Source organism: Rosa chinensis, chromosome 2 (genome assembly GCF_002994745.2).
Source record: "Rosa chinensis cultivar Old Blush chromosome 2, RchiOBHm-V2, whole genome shotgun sequence".
NCBI lineage: Eukaryota > Viridiplantae > Streptophyta > Magnoliopsida > Rosales > Rosaceae > Rosa > Rosa chinensis.
Genome location: NC_037089.1, coordinates 5,758,010 through 5,778,722, shown reverse-complemented (window position 1 = coordinate 5,778,722; position 20,713 = coordinate 5,758,010). Strand labels below are relative to the sequence as shown.

The 20,713-nt window shown below is 36.7% G+C and overlaps 3 protein-coding genes across 4 annotated transcripts; 2 read left to right on the top strand and 1 right to left on the bottom strand.

Moving 5' to 3' along the window:
• Positions 1-253: 253 nt before the first annotated feature.
• LOC112190981 (nudix hydrolase 8) lies at positions 254-2,303 on the bottom strand. Its single transcript, XM_024330504.2, has 9 exons — positions 2,197-2,303; positions 1,840-2,108; positions 1,594-1,659; positions 1,344-1,481; positions 1,152-1,226; positions 1,002-1,052; positions 867-901; positions 570-678; positions 254-448 (listed from the first exon to the last, which is right to left on the bottom strand). The coding sequence occupies exons 1-9, from the start codon at positions 2,288-2,290 to the stop codon at positions 269-271; spliced, it is 1,017 nt and encodes a 338-aa protein (XP_024186272.2). The 5' UTR covers positions 2,291-2,303; the 3' UTR covers positions 254-268.
• A 1,771-nt stretch (positions 2,304-4,074) lies between these two features.
• Positions 4,075-8,275, top strand: LOC112190817 (mitochondrial-processing peptidase subunit alpha). The gene is made up of 13 exons (XM_024330308.2): positions 4,075-4,363; positions 4,698-4,964; positions 5,064-5,360; positions 5,446-5,613; positions 5,710-5,877; positions 5,967-6,047; positions 6,186-6,252; positions 6,575-6,672; positions 6,873-6,945; positions 7,050-7,120; positions 7,250-7,299; positions 7,758-7,867; positions 7,967-8,275. The coding sequence occupies exons 1-13, from the start codon at positions 4,325-4,327 to the stop codon at positions 8,020-8,022; spliced, it is 1,545 nt and encodes a 514-aa protein (XP_024186076.1). The 5' UTR covers positions 4,075-4,324; the 3' UTR covers positions 8,023-8,275.
• A 3,483-nt stretch (positions 8,276-11,758) lies between these two features.
• LOC112185455 (NAC domain-containing protein 75) lies at positions 11,759-17,165 on the top strand. Of its 2 annotated transcripts, none has more exons than XM_024323709.2 (7): positions 11,759-12,189; positions 12,612-12,875; positions 13,143-13,320; positions 13,547-14,175; positions 14,634-14,981; positions 15,668-15,787; positions 16,416-17,165. In XM_024323709.2, the coding sequence occupies exons 2-7, from the start codon at positions 12,762-12,764 to the stop codon at positions 16,506-16,508; spliced, it is 1,482 nt and encodes a 493-aa protein (XP_024179477.1). In that variant the 5' UTR covers positions 11,759-12,189; positions 12,612-12,761; the 3' UTR covers positions 16,509-17,165. The 2 variants fall into 2 exon arrangements, with proteins under 2 accessions (XP_024179477.1, XP_024179478.1); XM_024323710.2 differs by having other exon boundaries at positions 11,760-12,189; positions 15,665-15,787.
• Positions 17,166-20,713: the final 3,548 nt, after the last annotated feature.

Here is a 20,713-nt window from a genome sequence, read left to right as displayed (position 1 = left end):
GTAAGTAGCCATAAGAATTCCACCTCTTAGACGCATAGAAGGGATGCTTTCGGAGTTTTGGTTCTTCATTCTGTCAAAATGTTCTGTCAAAGAGTTGAATATAATGATATTCTCTTTTTTCGTCCTAAAATAATTAACAATGGAAATAGATGACAAATGCATGATCAAATCAAAGGTTTCACCATCTTATAATAGAGTCTATTAGATTCGTGCAGGAGTTGTATATTGACCTACGGAATAACAGAAGATGGAATTCTAAATATATGTATCAATTCACATGGTTACAATACAGATAGGATAATCTTCCATCAAGTTTGGAGTTGAGCTGATGACCAGTGAATCCACTGTAGTTGTCTTCATGAGCCGCAATGCATATGTCAATGATCTTATTTGACAAGTGGTCATCTTCATAATATGGCTGCTCAATAAACTCATCAAGAGCCATCCACTGGGAGAAAGAAAAAAAAGAAAAAAACTAATTATAGCTAGACCAAGCAAAATCATTAGCAGAAAACAAAAGCAAAATCAGTATCAGAAAATAAGTGAATAAATGGGACTCAATCTAATACCTTTGCAGATTGGATTTCCTTCTCATCAATTATGATCTCAGATGACAAAGGCTTAAGCATGCACACAAACAGCAAGTCCGACTGCTCAAATGCAACCTTGTGTGCATGTCTTCCAAGTTGAACAGGAGAAGGAAATATGAAATAAGCAAATAGAAGAAGATCGAGTTAGGGATTATGTCGTGCTCATATTGTTAGACAAAGCTTAAGTTGTAAGGGAATGAGTCAAAAATGTATATCAAGTAATTGATACATGCTTCGTTAAGGTCTTAGATATGTATGAGAGAAGAGAAGTCTTACCTGAAAGCTACCATTTTAAGGAAAGTTGTCTCAATCTGCAGCAGTGATGAAGAGAAATGGGTGACTATGAATCAAGCAAATGATAACAAAGATAAAGTCAATACTACTATAGAGAATGATGAATATAATTTTTACCCCAGTTTCTTCTTTCACTTCTCTTATAGCACCAGAGAATATATCTTCAGACTGGGTAAAGAAGATCGCATCATTGTTAGTCTTAACTCTTAAGAAGTATTGAGGAACTTATGTTGAAACATAGTGATCAAATTCTAGAACATATTTTACCTTGTTGATATAACCAGTTGGTAATTTCCACACACCAGAGCAGCTACAAGGACACTTCTCTTTTACCACAAGAACCTATTAATGTTAATGAAAATCCATATATTAGACAAAATTTTAGGACTTCTCACTTCTGAATGGTCCTTGTTGAGGTCAAAAGATTTCTTAGTGATTAATGATCATTTTTATATATACCTCTCTTTTGTCATTGATCACAAAAGCTCCAATACCAATATGATGTGAAGGGCTATCGGGAAGCATACAAGGCCCACTTGGAATCCAGTATGTTAGCATAACATATCCTGGTTGAGCATGGTGAAAGTTGAAACCCTCCTAAATACAGAACATGTGGTGATTAACAAATTTTTATGTTCAGTTCTGATTTGAAAAGAAACATTTGCAATGATCGTAACAGATAATCAGACGAGGATTATCGAATTGTTACCTGAATTGCAATTGGGACAAGATCAGCTTGCTCTTTTAGTATTTTGAGCCATACCCCCTTTTTCCCCTGCTTTGCACATTTAACAGTTAATTTAGTTACATATATGGTTTATGATCAGACTTTTATTTAGGATAAAGTTGCAACTTTTCAGTGGAATCAACAATCTTTGATATTGTTATATAATGGCCAGGTTTATAGGTATATTCATATTAGCATTGTATAGTGTCTCATTCACATCAATTAGACCTTCATTTTCCAGTTGAACAGAGAAGCCTGAACAGCAGATGCAAAAGCATTTGCACTCATGGGTAAGCTCTCTGGATTAATTATGACTCCACCATATTCGTCGTTCCATCCGTCAAGTAACTCTGGCATCATCACGCTTGGTGAAGATTTGTTGGGAGATAAAACATAAATTGCTGTTTTCTTAAAGCTGGCTTCAAGAGTTGGAGGGCATGAAAACTTGAGTTTGGCAGTAGTGGAGGTTTCTGTAAGAATTTGTTTCCGCAGAAAACCTGAAATAGCAGAACACAAAGTCTATTGGCAACCATTTGTTAGGTAGCAACTAGAAATATGATACTTGGATGAGAAGTAAGAACTTACCATTTGGCAACCCCCATTTGAAAGAGCAATAATCTTGGGTCAAGGAAATAGAAATCATTGCCACTGCCATAGTTTCGTGGTTTTTGAAACACATTAGGACAGAACCATGCTCCTATTTGTATATAGGTAGCCATTGCAATAGGAGGATGCAAATTGATGTTCAGGGGAAAAAAAGAAGGTGAATATTATTTTTAGAGAATAATGGCATCTGCAGGACAAGTAGGACGAAATAGATGGCAGTTCTAATTTATTCAGAAAACTACATTAAGGGATAGCATAATTTGTTCTCTTTTTTGTTTTGTTTTGCTGCAAAAAATGCATTGTGCATTTAGTTCTGTTATCCAAATGCCTTGTTTTCTTTACCTATCAATTGCTTGTTAAATATGAACTATGAACAAAGAGGTACCATATAAAGGGACAGAATTGAAACAGAGACTTCCACTAGTACTACTTACCCATTTGTCCATGAAAAAAAAAAAGAACGATAATATTCCCTTCCATTATATTTCAAGCAATAAGCATTCTATGATCACTATTGGAATATTAAGCATTTGGATTTCCATGCATAATATGTCATACCTTTATTGATTAAGAGTCTTTGACATATCAAGAGTATTCATTCATGTTCATCTTCAAGCTTTAGAACTTAATTTGATCTGAATTTGGTTCCAAGTTGGCAAGATTCCATAGAATTATATACTGTATCTTGCAACAGAAAAAGAAGGGAGTGGCATGGTCAATATCCAAATAGAATATTTAAACAGGAATCAATGTCTCATTTCACTAGTTAAAAGGATTTATTCAAATTCTTGGATGCTGCTTACTTAAGGTTGCTGAAATTGAGTTGTTAAAAAGGGGGACCAAGATTACAAGCTCGGTTTCCAATACCCTATGCATGAGTTGCTGGTTTCAGGACATTGACTACAAGTTTACATGTGTTCCTGGCAGTCTAGTCTAGTCCATGGTTTGGAGACCAAACTAACAAGAAATTCGTCTATTCTTGTACCAAGTCAAATATGGGAATTGGTATAGTTGTAATAAAATACCTTAATGTGACATCCACCTCAGGCTTTTTCTCATGTCATACACGTTAAATTTATTTCTACCGGTAGACAAGAAAATAAAGCAATTAAGGATCAGACCCATCAGTAAATAGTTTTGCTGAAGAATTGGGGTGATAGGACTTCTGACACGTTTATTTACTTAGAAATCTAGAAATGAAATGAAGGGAATGATGATCCCGGTGTATGTGATTTCCTGCGTAACTAACATATATATATATATATATATATATATGTATGAGAATGATTCCAATGTATGAGATTCTTGCGTTTACTAAGTATATGGCTCAATTTGGATGGCAGGAAATCATGGTATGAAATGAGAATTAATTTCATTTTTCATTTAGAGGTGCCGTCTGATTGTAATTAGAGATTGGAAAGAAAATGAAAAATGAGATTTGACTGGAATTGACTCCCTCATAAAGCCTGAATAGAATTACCTAGTCAAAGGTCGTATTCTAATTTCATTTCTCATTGTCAAAGGCAAAATCACATAAATTATCCCTCTAAAAAATTTATATTCTCCCGCGAATATTCCTTTTAAGTTGATGTCATATTTCTATTCTAATTAGTAAAATGAGTGTTATAAAAAATTATAATTTTGTATTTCATTCTTATGAATTACCAAACACTACAATAAGAATAGACAATTTAATTTCCAGTAATGTTCCAAACATCCACATAAAAATACCAAAACCTAATTGTCCATCTTTTTTTTTTTTTTTTTGAATTCTTATGTATGTAAAATTTAAACCTAAAAATCTTTGAAGAAAACTACAACAAAACAAAAATGTTTTTTCTCGACCCGGTTGAGGTTGAGGAAAGCCCAAACGACGAAAATTACACAAAGTGCTGAGTTGGCACCACCGTGTCCGTCCATCTACACATTCACTCGGTCTCTCCTCCTCAATCCAACGGCCCACAATTCTTCCTCTAGAAAATTCCACACGTGTCTTACCTCCTCCTCCGCCTCAGATCACAGTCACAAAGCGACGACTCTCCTCCGCTCTTGTTCCATTTCAGTTGTCACAGCCCCCGATTTCTCAGCCGCTATCGGCGTCGCCGCCATGTACAAGACCGCCGCCTCACGCCTCAGGGCTCTCAAGGTCAGTAACTTCGCTCCTTTCCCCAAAAATATCTGAGATTCTTAATCAACGGTCACTGATCGGCCGGCGATTATATAATAACCGTCTCCGTTTTCATGATTCACTGTGGTTTTTAGTAATGCGGAAACTGAATAGTTTTTTTGATGCTTAGAAATTGAAGTATAAGAAGATAGAGTGAAGTTGAACTTGAATTTTGAGCTTAAATGTGAGTTTAGGGTTTATGATTCAGGTTATGGTGACTGTGATATTGGATAGTGGTAGGTGTATGTGGTTATTATGGTGGTGATGTGATAGAATGTGACTTTGTTATGCTTGGGTTTTTTGGATAATTCAGGGGCGGACAGGCATTAGGGGAGTGGCTAGATTTTCAACATTGGGTGAAGTTTCAAGTCCGGCTGCCGCTGCCACGAAGCCTTCTTGGTCTCCTTTGGGTGGTTTGTTTGGTTGGCTGACCGGAGGACGGTCCAGGTCTATGCCTCCACTGGATTTCCCACTTGAAGGTGTTAAGTTCCCACCTGCATTGCCGGATTATGTTCAACCGGAGAAGCCCAAGATTACGACCCTGCCCAATGGTGTCAAAATAGCCTCTGTGAAGTCCGAGGTCTGAACGGGAGTCTAATATTGTTGTTTGACTTATTTCCGTGGAAAAGGGGGATTTAGAAATTAAGCTGATCACTGCTGTTTGATGGTTGTTGACTAGGTACCTACAGCTTCCATAGGTTTATATGTTAATTGTGGTTCAGTCTATGAGACAGCAGAGTCATCTGGAACATCACACCTGCTGGAGCGTATGGCTTTCAAGAGCACGAGAAACCGCAGTCATTTGCGTATTGTGCGGGAGGTGGAGGCCATTGGTGGCAATGTGCAAGCATCAGCTTCTCGGGAGCAGATGAGTTACACCATTACTTCTCTGAAGACTTATGTTCCTGAAATGGTAGAGCTGCTTCTTGACTCGGTTCGGAATCCTGTTTTCCTTGATTGGGAAGTGAATGAGGAGGTAAGTTTTCACAATCCTTCTGTCCTGTTCGTTGTTTGAGAATTTTGCCATGCTTTTTAGCTGATATTGGTATCATCATCTGCAGCTTCTCCGGGTGAAAGATGATATTAATGAAGCCTCCAAAAACCCTGAAGCCCTTGTTTTGGAAGCAGTTCACTCTGTCGGTTACAAGGGTGGATTGGCAAATCCACTCTTAGCCCAAGAATCTTCGATTAGTAGACTAGATAGTGAAATTTTGGAGGAATTCGTTGCCGTAAGTTTAATAGTTACTTTGTCCAACTTTAGCTTTGTTGTGCTAGTTAGTTGTTGCATAGTCAATCATTCTCAATTTGAATGGATTTTTTTCCAGGAAAATTATACTGCTCCTAGGATGGTGCTGACCGCTTATGGTGTTGAACATGAGGAACTTCTAAAAATTGCAGAACCACTTTTGTCTGATCTCCCCAGTGTCCCTCTTGCTGAGGTGCCAACATCTATGTATACTGGAGGTGACTACCGTTGTCAAGCTGAATCAGGGGTGTGTATCACATATGTCTGATCTAATCTATCTATCCCCCTTTCTTGTTCATCCATTAACTTATAAATTTGATTTTCCTTGCGAGACAGGATACTCATTTTGCTCTTGCATTTGAACTTCCCGGTGGATGGCTTAGGATGAAGGATGCAATGATTTTGAATGTTCTTCAGGTCTATATCATGCATCTCTTTAGTGTATTTCTAAGTGTTCCATCTCAGTTGGTTGTTATATGTACATTAACAATTTTGTTTTACACCCTCTGATGGGAGAGAAAGTTATGAAGCAATAATGTAGCTAGCTTTTTGTAGATGCTAATGGGAGGAGGTGAATCCTTTTCAACCGGCGGACCTGGAAAAGGGATGAACTCGCGATTATGTCAGTAGTAGAAAACACAAATAAACATTTCATGTTTCAAACACAACACGGACATTAGCTTTGAGCGGAATTGTTTATACATATGTAGTGCATAGATACTTTATTTCTCTCTCCTCTCTTCATTCAACCCGTGTGGATCCCTAACTTTCCCAACCTTCCGCCTTCAAAGTTATTACACTGCACTGAATTAGTGGATCCCATTACTTTATATATCAGTGACACCATTCATTTGGAAATGAACTGCCCATGTTTTTTCCTCCTTTTTTTTTTGTTGGATTAAATAACCTCAGCATCTGAATACAAGTGCTGTTGTAATGAGCAGATATTCGTGTGTTGGCTCAAAATCCCGAGGTTAAGTCAATGTCAGCAATCAATAGCATCTACAACAATAGTGCTTTATTTGGCATCCAAGCTTCCACTGTAAGCAACTACTGAATATCATGCGTTAGTGTTAGTTGTCTGGAACTGTTTTGGTATTGCCATATCTTGAACTTGTGTGGTCTTTTTTATGATTATCAGTCCCTTTGTCTTGTTAAAAGTATCCAAACTTAAATTGTATGTTTTATGCATGCTATAGTGATTAGTGATAAAGTGATATTGGCAATATCTGTGGATTTCAGAGTTCAGATTATGTGACAGAAGCCATTGATATAGCAGCAGATGAGCTTATTGCACTTGCAACACCTGGAGAAGGTTATCTTGGTTATTTATTTATTATTTTTTAATATTCTTAATCACCTTGCTGTACTTTGGAATTGAAAACCTGTCACTGACATGTTCTTTTCTCTCCTCCACAGTTGACCTGGTACAGCTAGATCGTGCTAAACAGTCAACGAAGTCTTCCATTCTTATGAATTTGGAATCTAGAGTACGTAAACAATCAGTGCAATTTCTTAATAATAATACCCATATTTTATTTATTCTTGTAGGATCTGTATATATAGGCATCTGGATTTTCTCTAAATGTTATTTTATTACTTTCATTATGATTCTGTAGATGATTGTTGTAGACGATATTGGGAGACAAATCCTGACGTACAATGAATGGTATGGCCTCTCTCATGACTGTTTACTATCTTTTCTCTTTTTATCTGTTGATGGAGAAAGAAAAAGAATCTTGTGGGTTTTTGCTCTATCAGATGAACAAAGCTTAATACTTTGCTAATGAGAACCTTTCTTGTTAGTTGTTTTCTCCAATGAAAATGAATTGTCAGATTACCTTTTGCATGCATATCGTGCTACCACTTTTGTCATTACCAATACTGTATGATTGGTATTAGGTGCAAAACCTGCATTTATTTCATAAATCGAGTTGTTCTGGCCTTTACTGAAGAAGAGTACTCACCATTAGTCAGTATCCCTCTCCCTCTCTCACATACAGAGACATTTTTAGAGGAACTCCTCGGTGTGTCAAAACCAGTTCCTGCCTACCTGTTTGCATTTTCGCATAAACCACCTGAAATGAGTATGTTTCTGGTATATAATTAACTCTACTTGTTCGTTAGGAAATTGGAGCAGCTCATGAAGGCTGTAGATGAGGTTTCTTTGGAGGATATTACCTCAACTGCTCAAAAGCTTTTATCGACCCCTCTTACAATGGCATCATATGGAGATGGTAATTTCCCAAAAATTTCCCGCTCATGGGATATTCTGTTTATGTTTCATCTATTGATTTTGGGAACTAACTTTGTTCTGTCGCAATCCTATTCTGCAGTCACTAAAGTCCCACGCTATGATTCAGTCAGCCAAAGATTTTCCCTCTCAAAGTAAAAACAAAGTCAGCAAAGAAGACCACTTGAAAGAAATTGCTTTCATTTGCTGAACTGGGCATTTGCCTACTGTCTTTATAGTGTTGGCGAATAAGTGTATATTTAAGCATCCTACAGAAAAATTATGATAGATCTCTGGTAGAGTTTGTAAGCACTGAAGCAAAATCCATGTTACTGTTATTAGTAACTTTTGTGATTGGATTTGCTAGTTTACTGCATAGATATATGATCAAAGAAATGTCACAGATCAGTGATATCTTGGGCTCTTTTTTTCCCTTACTTAGTTCTTTAGGCCAACAGTGAGTATATGTCTTTGGTTGAGTCCATATTCCTCTGTTATTGAGTAATGTATCGACAAGTCAAAAGTCAAAACACACATTGGTGAAGAAATAGAAGTAGATAAACCTAACAATCTAACATCAGCCTTGCTCCCGAATATTAGGAGTCGTACCAACTTAAAATGGCAAAACTTGCACGTACTCTTTCATTCAAATATACTATAAGATTTAGGGCAATTCTCTGAGAAGTTTTTCGTATTTTTGAATTCACAGTGATTGGACATTATGTCTCACCGTTTCCTTAGAGCAAGTCCACCCGTTGAGTTTGACCGGTCAAGACTATTCACTGTTTTTTTACTTTGTATTTCTACTATCGAGGCTGGCAGGTTAGATATTGTTCACAAAATGTCATGACTAGTCAAGTTTTTAGTCAAGAACTCAACTAAAAACTTGACTAGTCATGACATTTGTAAATAGTATCTGACCTGCCAGCCTCGATAGTAGAAATACAAGGTAAAAAAGCAGTGAATAATTTTGACCGGTCAAGCTCAACGGGTAAACTTGATCTTATAAGATTACCAGAGCGATGAAATGATCTCTCACTAGTCTCTAGGAGTCTAGGGCATAAAAGCAAAAAATAGTAAAATTCTCTGTCCAACTGGGAAAAAAAAAAAGAAAAAGAAAAGAGAAAAACAAAATTATATTCTTCTCTTTGTCTCCTGTTCTCTCACTTTGTACTTTTAAGAAAATCATTATGTGAGCAATGGGTATTCCATTTATGTCGACCATCCAGTGGCACTCGCGGCAACCACCACCCATTGGCAGCTACATTTTCTTATTGGTAATGACAAATGTGCAAACATGCACAAACACCATCATGATAATAAACTCATTCATGAATGTTTTTTTAATTAAAGTACGTCGTTTGCTTTCCAAACAACAAAATTGTGGTGCCAACGTAACGTAGTCTTACATCTCAGGGTCAGCCATGGGAATAGTCTCCTTTTGCATTCCATAGCAACAACTGACAACCTACATGCATGTTAACAAGCATGTGTTTCGAACATTTTATCTCCTCGTCGTCTTCGAATTTCAAAATCTCGTGGCCGGTCTAATGCAAGCATGCAGAATGCTTATGGTCTTTCGAACATTTTCTGACCGCCTGGGTTAGAAATGGCATGTGGTCAAATAACAATTTAGGTGAAGCAATTTCGTTTGGTCTCGGACATCATGACGTTTTAGAAGTCCTTGTCCTTCTGATATCATGTTGAGTAACTTTTTCTAGCATATATAACCTAATTAATTCCTCTACAGCTTCAAAAGTGCATGCTGATCAGTGCATGCAGTATCATATCATAGCTGCTTTTGTTGAATATCAACATACAACATAGGTGATAGGTAAAGTATGGTTGGGTACTTGGGTTTCAATTTAAAATGCAAATTGGAAGGTTTGTTAGTTCCAGAATTTTTCTTTCATTGGTTGATTAATTTTTAATTAGTTTCTTGACATGTACGACGTATTATTCTAACTACTTGTTACAAATATTCCCATACATATGTTTACTCAAATCCATAAAGACGGAGTATTTTCCTAGTAAAGATGTGCCTAACTAATGCACTTACCTTGCAAGTTCTTCAAGTTCTTGGAATATTTGATAATTCTGCATTGCATTGGCCCTTATTCTCTCATTACATAATTAGTAGCTAATATTCCATCCCTCGTTTTTTCCCCTTGGCTCATTCAAGAAAGGACATGGTATTTCTAATCTCAAATTAAATACATTTTTGGATATATTTACTCATGGGTCATGGCACATGCAAAGTATCAATGGAGCATAATAAAGGACTGTTAATTAGTCAGAAATAAACTTATCAGATGGTTCGATCCGGACAATCTGATTCTTCATTCCCTCGGGACAAAAGGAGAGAAACAATCCTAGCTTTAAGTGTTTTGGATCTAATGGATATTTACTCCTTCACTTTTATCTTGAATGTGTTACACATTGCAGTCATTGTTGAAGGAGCCTCGATCCCAAAGTAAAGAAAAGTAATACTTTACTTTGTGCCCTAACATACATGTTGTGATACAGTTAATATAAGTAACAAGTTGGGGTAAATTTATTAAAATTTATTCAATCACGTGAATTAACATATCAACATAAGACGATTTAGATTACGATTATGAATTTGCATTTATTTAACCTAAAAAAAAAGAAAGAGAAATGATACTCAAAAGTGACATAAGGTTTTGGCCGGATTAGGTTTTCAGACACTCAATGTGCATTCTAATCCATGTGTCATGATTTATTTATCTAAATATCAAAGTGAATAACGTGAATTAACATCTCAACAGATACACTTTAGATTACAATCTTAAATATCGCATTTATTTCACACCTCAAAAAAGAAGAAAGAATGGCATAAAAGGGAAATCAGACAAATGAGCAATCATGGACGTCTATCTGTTGTGTAAACAGCATGTTGGACCATCCATCATTTTAATTTTGACTGCTTGAATGGATGTTATAAACGTGAAGACTCACCATCATCTGATGTAATATCAAGACACTTTCGATAGCAAAGATTTCCAAAGGCCAATTAAGGGTCATGCGCCCCACATAAAGGCAGCTCCTTCTTCTATCATATAGGAGAATAGAAGAGGCTGCACAATTGGTATGAGTGTCCAGTACTTGAGATATCTCCTCTAAATAGAAATAACACAAGCTGGAAATTAAAAAAGGGATACAAAATATATAGTACATGTAAAAAATGATGATTTCTTTTGGGATGAGGTAATTTATAAATTGGGGGTGCTTCTGCCTCAAGTCTGCTAGGTTTCTTTTTAATATGATTTTGCATAAGGTTTTTAATTAGAAGGGGTGGTGGTGGTCCATCAAGTACACTGCTCATTTGCCTTGCATATCAAGCAATCTTCTATCTAATCTCTCTCCCTCTTTCTCTCTCTGAGTCTCTCTCTGCAACATTCATGGCAAAAGCATCATCATCACCACTCCATCTCAAAACCCATGTGAGCACCTATTATCTTTTCTTCTCTAATATATATATATATATATATATATATATATATATATATATTTTCACAATCTTTTTCTGCCTTGAAGGAAAAATTTGGCTGTATTATGCATCTTAGTAAATCTGATATACAATAAAACTCTGAGAGCTAGCACTGTAAATGCCTGATTTCGTCTCTATTACTCAAAGTCTTACTGTCCATGTGTAAAATAATAAGTTGAAGTATATATGTCTGTCTTGTTTTGCATGGGGTCTTAAGAATTTTTGTCTGAGTAATTTATATATCAGCTTTATTGACATTCACCTTTTACCATGAAAATACCGCAACCATAAAATATTGAGATAAATACTTCTAATAAATTGATATAAATAAAAGAAAACTATTAGCTTATTAGCTAGCTAGAATGGCAAAGATATGAGATGGGGTTAGTTTGCTTTTGTATTAGTAACAGCTGTGAAGGCCGTTTCATGCCTTTTGCTTTTGTAGTCAAGGCTCAAACAAAGGTGTGTGTGTGAGAGAGGTCTTGATGAGCTGAGCTGAGCTAGCTTTATTTTCCCAAACTAAAACCAACTTGGCATGGTTTCCTTTCTTTCTTTCTTTATGTCCTGTTGTTTCTGTTTGGGTTTCTCTCTTTCTCTCTCTATAGCTCTCTCTCTCACACACAAATCTAGCTGCTGTGCTTAACCGCCTAGCTTATTAGGCTAGCTTCTTAGATTAGCAAAGCTAGCTGCTGGCTTAAAGGTACAAGGGTTTGAGGGCAACTTTTCCCTCTTTTTCTCTCAGCCCCTTCAGTTAAAGTAGAGACTGGACAAGGATTTCTGGTGTTTTCCATATGTTAAAGCAGAAGAAGAAGCAGGTTTATAGCTCAACCTCACTCTCTTTCATAGTTTCTTCTTTCCCAATTCTGTCACCACACCCTTCTTCTTGTTCTCCTCCTTTCTCCTCTTGCGAACTTCATGTTTATCTTTTGGGTTTCGAAATCTTTCGTTACAAATGAATCTTCAGAATTATTGGGTGTCTGTATAATCTTTTTTCCTATAAAGATTATGTTTTCTTCATTAGCTTGAAGAAGCTGTTGTTATGAATACCACCCGAAAATTCTATCTGATTTGTTCATGTTTTCTATCTTCGATCAAGTCTGCGAATTAAGTAGTACCTGACTACCTGTACATATCCATGAATTTCTTTCTTTCTCATCGTTTCCCTTTATTAATAAGAACGTAGTTCATGATAGATCTCAATCATATTTATATGTACATATGATTTCTTTTTAATTAGCAAGAGAGCAAAGAGCTGGTGGGATATGAGAAGCAGGCTCTTATACAAGGATGATCACAATTTCGTACAAGACGGTTACAAGTTGATGAGTTTTCGAGAAAGAAGATAGCAGCATCTTAATCATATATTTCTTCACACAAGGTTGAAATAATGAACAAGAGTAATATCAGAAGCTCTGATCTCATTGATGCCAAGCTTGAAGAACACCAGATGTGTGGATCGAAGCAGTGCCCCGGTTGTGGACACAAACTTGAAGGAAAGCCGGTATGTACGGATCAAAAATCAATCAATCCGATAATATTCTTGTTTGCTTCCAAATAAAGACTTTTTGTTGGCATATGGAATATGATTCTTTGTAATTGATAGTAATTATTTTCTATCTCAAGTTAATTTTGATATTAATTTATGTAAATTAAAAGGGTACTTCATCTTCATCTTTTTCTTTTTACCTTTAATTTCTTTGTTCAAGCTAGCTCTTTTTCGGTTTCAATATAATTATTAACAAGAAATGGAATTAAATGGTGTCTGCAGGACTGGTTAGGTCTACCAGCAGGAGTGAAATTTGACCCAACAGACCAAGAACTGATTGAACACCTTGAAGCAAAGGTAGAAGCCAAAGACACAAAGTCTCACCCTTTGATTGATGAGTTCATTCCTACCATTGAAGGAGAAGATGGCATTTGTTACACCCATCCTGAAAAACTTCCTGGTCATCATCTACTCTCTCTCTCTCTCTCTCTCTCTCTCTCTCTCTCTCTCTCTCTCTCTCTATATATATATATATATTGAAATTAATTTTATGGATTAATTTCAAGTTTTGTTGGTTATGACTTTGAACATCTCTCAGTTTTGCACAACAACATATGAGTTAATATTCATACCTAATTGGTCAACCTAACTTTGACTTTGGGCATGCAATACTTCATTTCTTGCAGGAGTGACTAGAGATGGGTTGAGCAGGCACTTCTTCCACAGACCCTCCAAGGCTTACACAACCGGGACAAGAAAGAGGCGAAAAATCCAAACAGAATGTGACCACTTGCAAGCCGGCGGGGAGACACGGTGGCACAAGACCGGCAAAACCAGGCCGGTGATGGTGAATGGCAAGCAAAAAGGGTGCAAGAAAATCCTGGTCCTCTACACAAACTTTGGGAAGAATCGAAAACCAGAGAAGACAAACTGGGTGATGCACCAGTACCATCTGGGCCAGCACGAGGAGGAGAAGGAAGGGGAGCTCGTAGTTTCGAAGATATTCTATCAGACGCAGCCGAGACAATGCAACTGGTCGTCCGAGAGAACAAGTGCTGCAAGTGCAAGTTTAACTGGTGAAGGAAGTAGTGATTTGAGAAGAGATAGTGGTGGTAGTGGGAGTTGTACTTCTTCTAAGGAAATAATAGTATCCCATAATACTCATCTTCGGGATCAGCATGATCAAATGTCCGCAGCAGCAGCAGCTCAAGTTAATGTCATTGCTCAGCCATTAACAAGTTACAATTCCATAGATATGCATCAGTTGAAGTCCGACCATTTCAGCTTTGTCCCATTCAGAAAAAGCTTCGATGAGGTAGTTTACCATTATTCTTTTTCATCATATATTTCATCGTGCATTAAGATTAATTAATTGTTTAATTTCTACATTCATCTTATTAAACATCTGTTTAGCCATATATATACATATCCCGATCTAGGGCAGATATTAACATTGCTTTCTTAGCTAGAATGGGATCAATGTTGCTTTATTAACATTGCGGATCCATTTGTTAACCCTCTTCTATCCCCATCTGGACACCAGTATTAACATTGCTTGCATTTGCAGCATGACTACAGATATCATGGACCTCGCTCTTGATAATTACTTTCAGTTAGCAATAACTAGTTTTTACTTGCCAAATTAAAATGGTACCAAGCATTTGATTGAAGTTAGATCAATGTTCAAGCTTTCTAAACTAGAAGAGTGGAAATGAATAGTGGTTGATCAAGAATAGACTTGGTAACGAATCTTCTTAATATGTCCATTTGCAGGTGGGGATAGGAGAGGCTTCAACGGCAAGGGAACCCAGCATTGCATCTGGCACGTGCGAAGAGCTGCGTGAGAGACCACAGCTTCATCATGTGGCACATGATCAACTGCTACATCATCACCAACATCAACAACAAGTACACCATGAGCAACAGCAACATCAGCATGGCCAATCACATCATCAACAACAAATAGCAACGGCGGCCAGCTTTCACATCAGTCGGCCTTCACACCCCATTTCCACAATCATCTCTCCGCCTCCTCTTCATCACACCGGCACCTCCATCATTCTCGATCAGGATGCGTACCATGTCTCCCGATCAATAATGCTCCAAAACGAACATTTCCAGGTACCATTACTCACCCTAGCTAGTAGTTCTGTCGCAAGGGATTTTTTAGTGAATAAGCTGATAATACTAACATGGTGTGGCACTACACTCAAATATTGTTGCATTTTTTTTTTTTGTTCGTTTCTGAACAAAGCTTAATTACACTCTCAAGTAGAAACCTCAAGGGTAGAACTTATCGCCACCTGTTTTATACTAATAAATTACCGTATTTGATGTCTTCTCATTTTGATTCTCATATGCAGTAAGTTTTAGTGCTTACTGCAAACTTGTAATATTTTTTTTCTCTTTTTTTGAGAATTCATCCAAAAAAAAAAATCCGTATTTAACTAAAATAATACACTATTCACACGGTCTATTATATGTACAAAATATTGTTTCGCCAAAGTATCATATAACAAAATGAATAAATGAACCCCATTCTTTAACGGTACTTGATCACATTGCCTATGTAAAGGTTTTGTAGCTCGAGAGATGAAGGGTGAAACTCCATTGTGTCTATACCATGTTGTACATGTGTCAAAACTCATCTGGTTATGTTGGTTTTGTTGTCTCCTAAATTGCAAACATTAAACTATTTTACCTTTAAATCCTTGAAGACAATATCATCAAAGTTACTTAATTAATTAGCTGGGTATTTATTAATTTTGGTGGTTAATTTGTCTTTTCAATGCATGCATAAACAGCAGCAGCAACAACAACAGCAGCAACAGCAGCAACAACAACATCATAAACAGATGGGAGGGAGGTCAGCATCTGGCTTGGAGGAGCTCATAATGGCCTGCACTTCATCGAGTAATGTCAAAGAAGTGAGTAGTTTATATGAACTTTTTGACTCTGAATTTCATGAGTTCTAGTTTGTCATAATACCATTAGCTAATTACAAAAGATAGAAAGAAAAAGTGAGTTTGCCAAGGATTAGAAAGGAGCAAAAGCAAGAAAATCATCCAATTTCTTTATTACTACTAATTTAAATTAAAGACAGAAGCTAGCCAAAACCCTTTTCTGCCCTTTTCTCTTTATCCTTTTAATTTTTATATGTTTTCATGCAATCCTCTCGTAAAAGAGCAAAAGGAAAAAAGGAAGGTAGAGACACTTAGCATCATATCTAGGCTCTGGTCTAAGGCTAAGCTACAGAATATAATCTTTCTTGTTACCTGACTGTAAAGCCGTAATTATGCCTTTTGAATAATTTCAAACCAAAGTTGAGAACACAATTAAAGCTACTATGCATGTGAACTTTATTACCACTATTTTCCTTTACTATTAGTGCTAAAATCTTGAATGAACTCAAGTACAAACTCTTTTTCACTGTTAGAAAACAAAGGTACAGATTTATTTAGTAGAAAAACTAGTTAATGATATGCAAACCCTAGCTAGCTACTATTGGTGGTCGATCCTAATCAGGGCACGCTTGCAATATATGTCTTGTTGCAGGAGTCATCATCCATGGCAAACCCTCAAGAGGCAGAGTGGATGAAGTACTCTTCATTCTGGCCTGACCCTGACAACCCAGATCATCATGGATAGGCGCGAGAGCAAAAGCAAAAAGAAAAACGCAATAGAGAATAAAAACAAAGACAACGTCATCATCAACATGAATAGTATTTTGAAGCCACAACCCTCTGGATCAAGTTGCTTTCACATTCAAACGTGAGGCCAGGAGACCATAACCAGGCATTGATGGACCATATATGGTTTGCTAGCTCTTTTGCTTTCTTTTTCTCTCTATCTATATTCTCTTGGCTCTCAACTGAATTGAACTAACTAAGCAACGGTCCATGTTTTGGGAAAGAAAGAGAGAAAAGAGAACAAAAGGGAAAAAAAGAAAAAGAAGGTTCAAAGAAAAGGCTGCTCCTCTCTTCTGACAAGTATATAGAAGGAGAGAACCAAAGACCCAAAGCAAAGCAAATCCAGTCCTAGCTTCCTGCATGAAAATCATCACCATTATCATTACACCATATATATCATCTTTATATAAGCTAGCCTATTCTTATTATTATTTTATTATTTCATTATGTTTGTATAATGCTCCTTTCTTGTTCTTTACAGAGGAAATACCAAAGAGTTTGCGCCAATTGCAACATAGACATTGTTAATTGTACTTTGGTTAGTCACTTTGTTACTTAAATATGAATTGGGGTTTCATATTGTTTCCCTTTATAGAAATCAAAATGTGTTAATTAATACAGTAATGTTCATTCCCCAGAGTGCTTTACTTTTTGTTCACTTCTTTAAACATTATAGTCTGGAAAAAATCAGAAAATAAAAAAGAGAAAAAGACATATAAAATCGAAATGGATTTTTCATCTTGTAGTCTTGTACCGTCATATATATATATATGAGACACACACAAATGGGAAACAACATAATGTGATTGTTTTACTTGGATCTTAAAGCAGCTATAAGCGTATTGATGCCCTAGCTATATATCTAGGCACTGGTTTAAACACTTTAGAACCACGTGTGAATGGATAAGTTAAAGCAGAATTAACTTTCTTCTCCATTTTTCCTTTTTTTTTTTTTTTCCTTCTGCTTGATTTTCATTTCCATTAATTTGATGTTTCCGTTGCAACTGTTATATCAAATCACTCACATTAAGCAAGGAAGTATGTATGCAGGTATTACTGATTTTCCGGTATCGTATTTTCTGCATGCATGCATGCCTAGCCTTCCACGGTTTGCAGAAAAGATCGATTCTTTGCCCTAAAATGAAAAAGGAAGTTTGCTTTTCCATAGTTAAGGTGCTCGATCGATCTAGTAGAATTGATTTGAGGTCTTCTGCCCTCATTCATTACGTATACTAAAATATAATTAGTGTCACTTCATGAAAAGCGAGAAATGAAATATCTCCGCGCATATGGAACAAGTTACTATTTATGAAAAACTTGATATCAGTTTCGAAGTAGTGCATGGCTTTTATGCTCTTAAAGGTCGTTTATGGAACGTTATCAGCCACTTAAAAGGAAGTGAAAGTGGAATTCAGCTAGATTAACTAGCATCTGTACTAAGATATGATAATATATATATATATATATATATATATATATATATATATATCTCCCTTCTTTTGTTACTTGAAACCCTACCTTCTTTTACTTGAAACCTTCTTTTCTGCTTTATTCTATTCCAGATTCGAGCTTTTGGGCAGGGTAAAGATGTGCTTATCTCTATTGCCATGAGAGAGAGAGAGAGAGAGAGAGAGAGAGAGAGAGAGTAACGTGCATGCTATTTATATAAATCTATGGGACGTGCATGAAATGAAGGTAAGTGAAACCCATCATGGAGGGTATAGCTAGGGCTCTGCAGCTTCATCGTAGTTTCTCAAGGGAATAAAGAGGGAACCGAACCAAGAATGAAAGGACAAGAATAAACTTTAAGTTTCAAAATGACTAGCATCTCCTGCATTATCGTATGTATTCCATTACGTACGTGTGCTGAAGCAGTTAAGCATATCTTCTTAAATACAAATTTTGTAAAATTCTTTGCATATCGATCCCCTCCTAGAGTTTATCAAGTTATGTTGAGAATATATACATCCCACATGGGAAAAATGGAACCTTGCCTATGGGTTTATAAGGGTTTGGGCCACTCCATCCATTGCCAATTGGTTTTGGATGTGAACCCTAGATTACTTTATCATGGTATCAGAGCGGGTTACCCATGTGTGCATGTCCAATGGCCACACGGGCTCCACGTCACCCAAAAGTTGTCCACGTGTATGCCTTGAAAATTCGCCACACGTGCGGGGGCGTGTTGAGAATATATACATCCCACATGGGAAAAATAGGACCTTGCCTATGGGTTTATAAGGGTTTGGGCCACTCTATCCATTGCCAATTGGTTTTGGATGTGAACCCCAGATTACTTTATCAAGTTATACATGCAGGATAACATGTATACTCCTGCGAATATTACTCCCGTCGTATTCGTACATTCGATGACCTTGTTATACTAGCTGGTTTTATGTGCTCTGATACTACTAATACTACTACTACATATAACCCAGATACTATATCTGTAACCGGAATATCAGTATCTATGAACGATAGGAGTTGCAAGCTAGTGTAAGCCAAACATAGTTGCAGCTGAGAGAATCGAAATATTATATATGGTGACATGGTGTACGTAGATGCTTGATTTTGCCATATATGTTGGCTACTTGTTAAAATAAACAAAAGGAGGAAGATCTTAATGAAACAGAGAGAGAAAGTGTCTCTATCCACGAACAAGTATGCAATAGAAAATGAAATAAAGGAATGCCATGTCCTATATCAACCAAACCGAGCTAGCTATATGCCTATATATATAAAAAGGTGATATTCAATTCTTTCGCTTTATGGAGGATTTTGGATGCTTTCATCTTTTTGAGAAGGTTGTTAATACTAACTAGTAGAGAGCAGAGAGGGCATACTTGTTGAGTTTGCAGAGATTTGGTCCCAAAAAGAAGTTGCAGGAAGAATTGTGGTTAGTGCGAGGACGAATATAACAACATGCATGCATAGCCTAAAGCCAAACCTAACCTTTTCTGGATTCTTCCACAAACCAAACCCTACCCTGCTGCAGCTTTCGCTTTGCTTTTATTTAGTTCAACCGCTTTTCATTTTTGATTTTCATCAACTCTATAGCACTCATTTCTGTCCTAAACTCTGCTTGCAGTTAATTAATTAGATACTTGTAGATTGCACTTGCTGATTGACTAGGTATTTATAGCTAGTTAGTTTCTCTTGCAAAGGTAGCTAGGGAACAAAATATATGAACAAAAACTGAAGGAGTAGTCTTAACAATCCCTTCGTTTCTATGCAATTTCATTTCAATCTTCTCTCTGTAGAACAAATGAAAGTATTGGCCGGGTATTTACGATACTATCATTTTTCTTCATAAATATCCTCACTGTTGTAAAACGATAGTAAAAAAATTTGAGAGAGGGAGAGTTTAGACACCAAGAATGAAGTATGAGAAATGGAGTGATTCTATTCATCTCACAATGAGGTTTATATAGGAGTATCTCAGGTTTACAAAAGGTAACTATTTAACGATTACATCAATCACTCGTCTGATTACAATCAATCAATCACTAATTATATTCTGTTAATCACCAATCAATCTTAATTGGCGTATATCACGCAACACTAATTGCTATTACATGAATAGCCATATTAATATTTACAACACTCCCCCTTGGATATTCCATGTCAATAGTGTTGCCCCTGCTATGCGCTTCTAAGTTGTCTTGTCAAAAACCTTGCCAAGTAATAAAAACCCTGTGGGAAAAAACAACCTTGGTCGAAGGAGAAAAAGAGCACAACGCGCTTGAGTGTGGATTAGCAGTATCATAGCTTTAGAGATAGGTGGAGTCTTCTTATCAGCACCATAAGTAGGTAGTATGTCTACGAGAGGGATGCATTAGAGTTGCTACACAAAAACCTTGCCCGGTAAACCCAGTGGGAGAAACCCGTGGTCGAAGGGAAAAGATGAGCAAATGCATATATATGTCGAATCAAAGCATCTTCTGGCTGCAGTAAGTGGGGTGACCATACTAAAATGTGCCTTGTCAAAACCTTGCCAGGTAAAAAAACCCAGTGGGACAAAATAACCCTGGACGAAGGACAAAAAGAGTACACGATGGTCAAATGAGTATGCTTCAAGATACTCCCCCTGATTTTGACTCCCCCTGAAAATTACATGTTAGGTCATTTAGATAGTTTACGTAGACCAATATCTTGAACATGCTT

Excerpts from the sequence above, each read along its gene's own strand:
- LOC112185455 (XM_024323710.2), top strand. The coding sequence starts at position 12,762 with ATGAACAAGAGTAATATCAGAAGCTCTGATCTCATTGATGCCAAGCTT. Across the intron at positions 13,321-13,546 it reads CCATCCTGAAAAACTTCCTG|GAGTGACTAGAGATGGGTTG; the intron begins GTCATCATCTAC and ends CATTTCTTGCAG. Across the intron at positions 14,176-14,633 it reads TCAGAAAAAGCTTCGATGAG|GTGGGGATAGGAGAGGCTTC; the intron begins GTAGTTTACCAT and ends GTCCATTTGCAG.
- LOC112190817 (XM_024330308.2), top strand. The coding sequence starts at position 4,325 with ATGTACAAGACCGCCGCCTCACGCCTCAGGGCTCTCAAG. Across the intron at positions 5,614-5,709 it reads TTTTGGAGGAATTCGTTGCC|GAAAATTATACTGCTCCTAG; the intron begins GTAAGTTTAATA and ends ATTTTTTTCCAG. Across the intron at positions 6,673-6,872 it reads TTGGCATCCAAGCTTCCACT|AGTTCAGATTATGTGACAGA; the intron begins GTAAGCAACTAC and ends TGTGGATTTCAG.
- LOC112190981 (XM_024330504.2), bottom strand. The coding sequence starts at position 2,290 with ATGTGTTTCAAAAACCACGAAACTATGGCAGTGGCAATGATTTCTATT. Across the intron at positions 902-1,001 it reads AAGTGAAAGAAGAAACTGGG|ATTGAGACAACTTTCCTTAA; the intron begins GTAAAAATTATA and ends TCACTGCTGCAG. Across the intron at positions 449-569 it reads AGGAAATCCAATCTGCAAAG|TGGATGGCTCTTGATGAGTT; the intron begins GTATTAGATTGA and ends TCTTTCTCCCAG.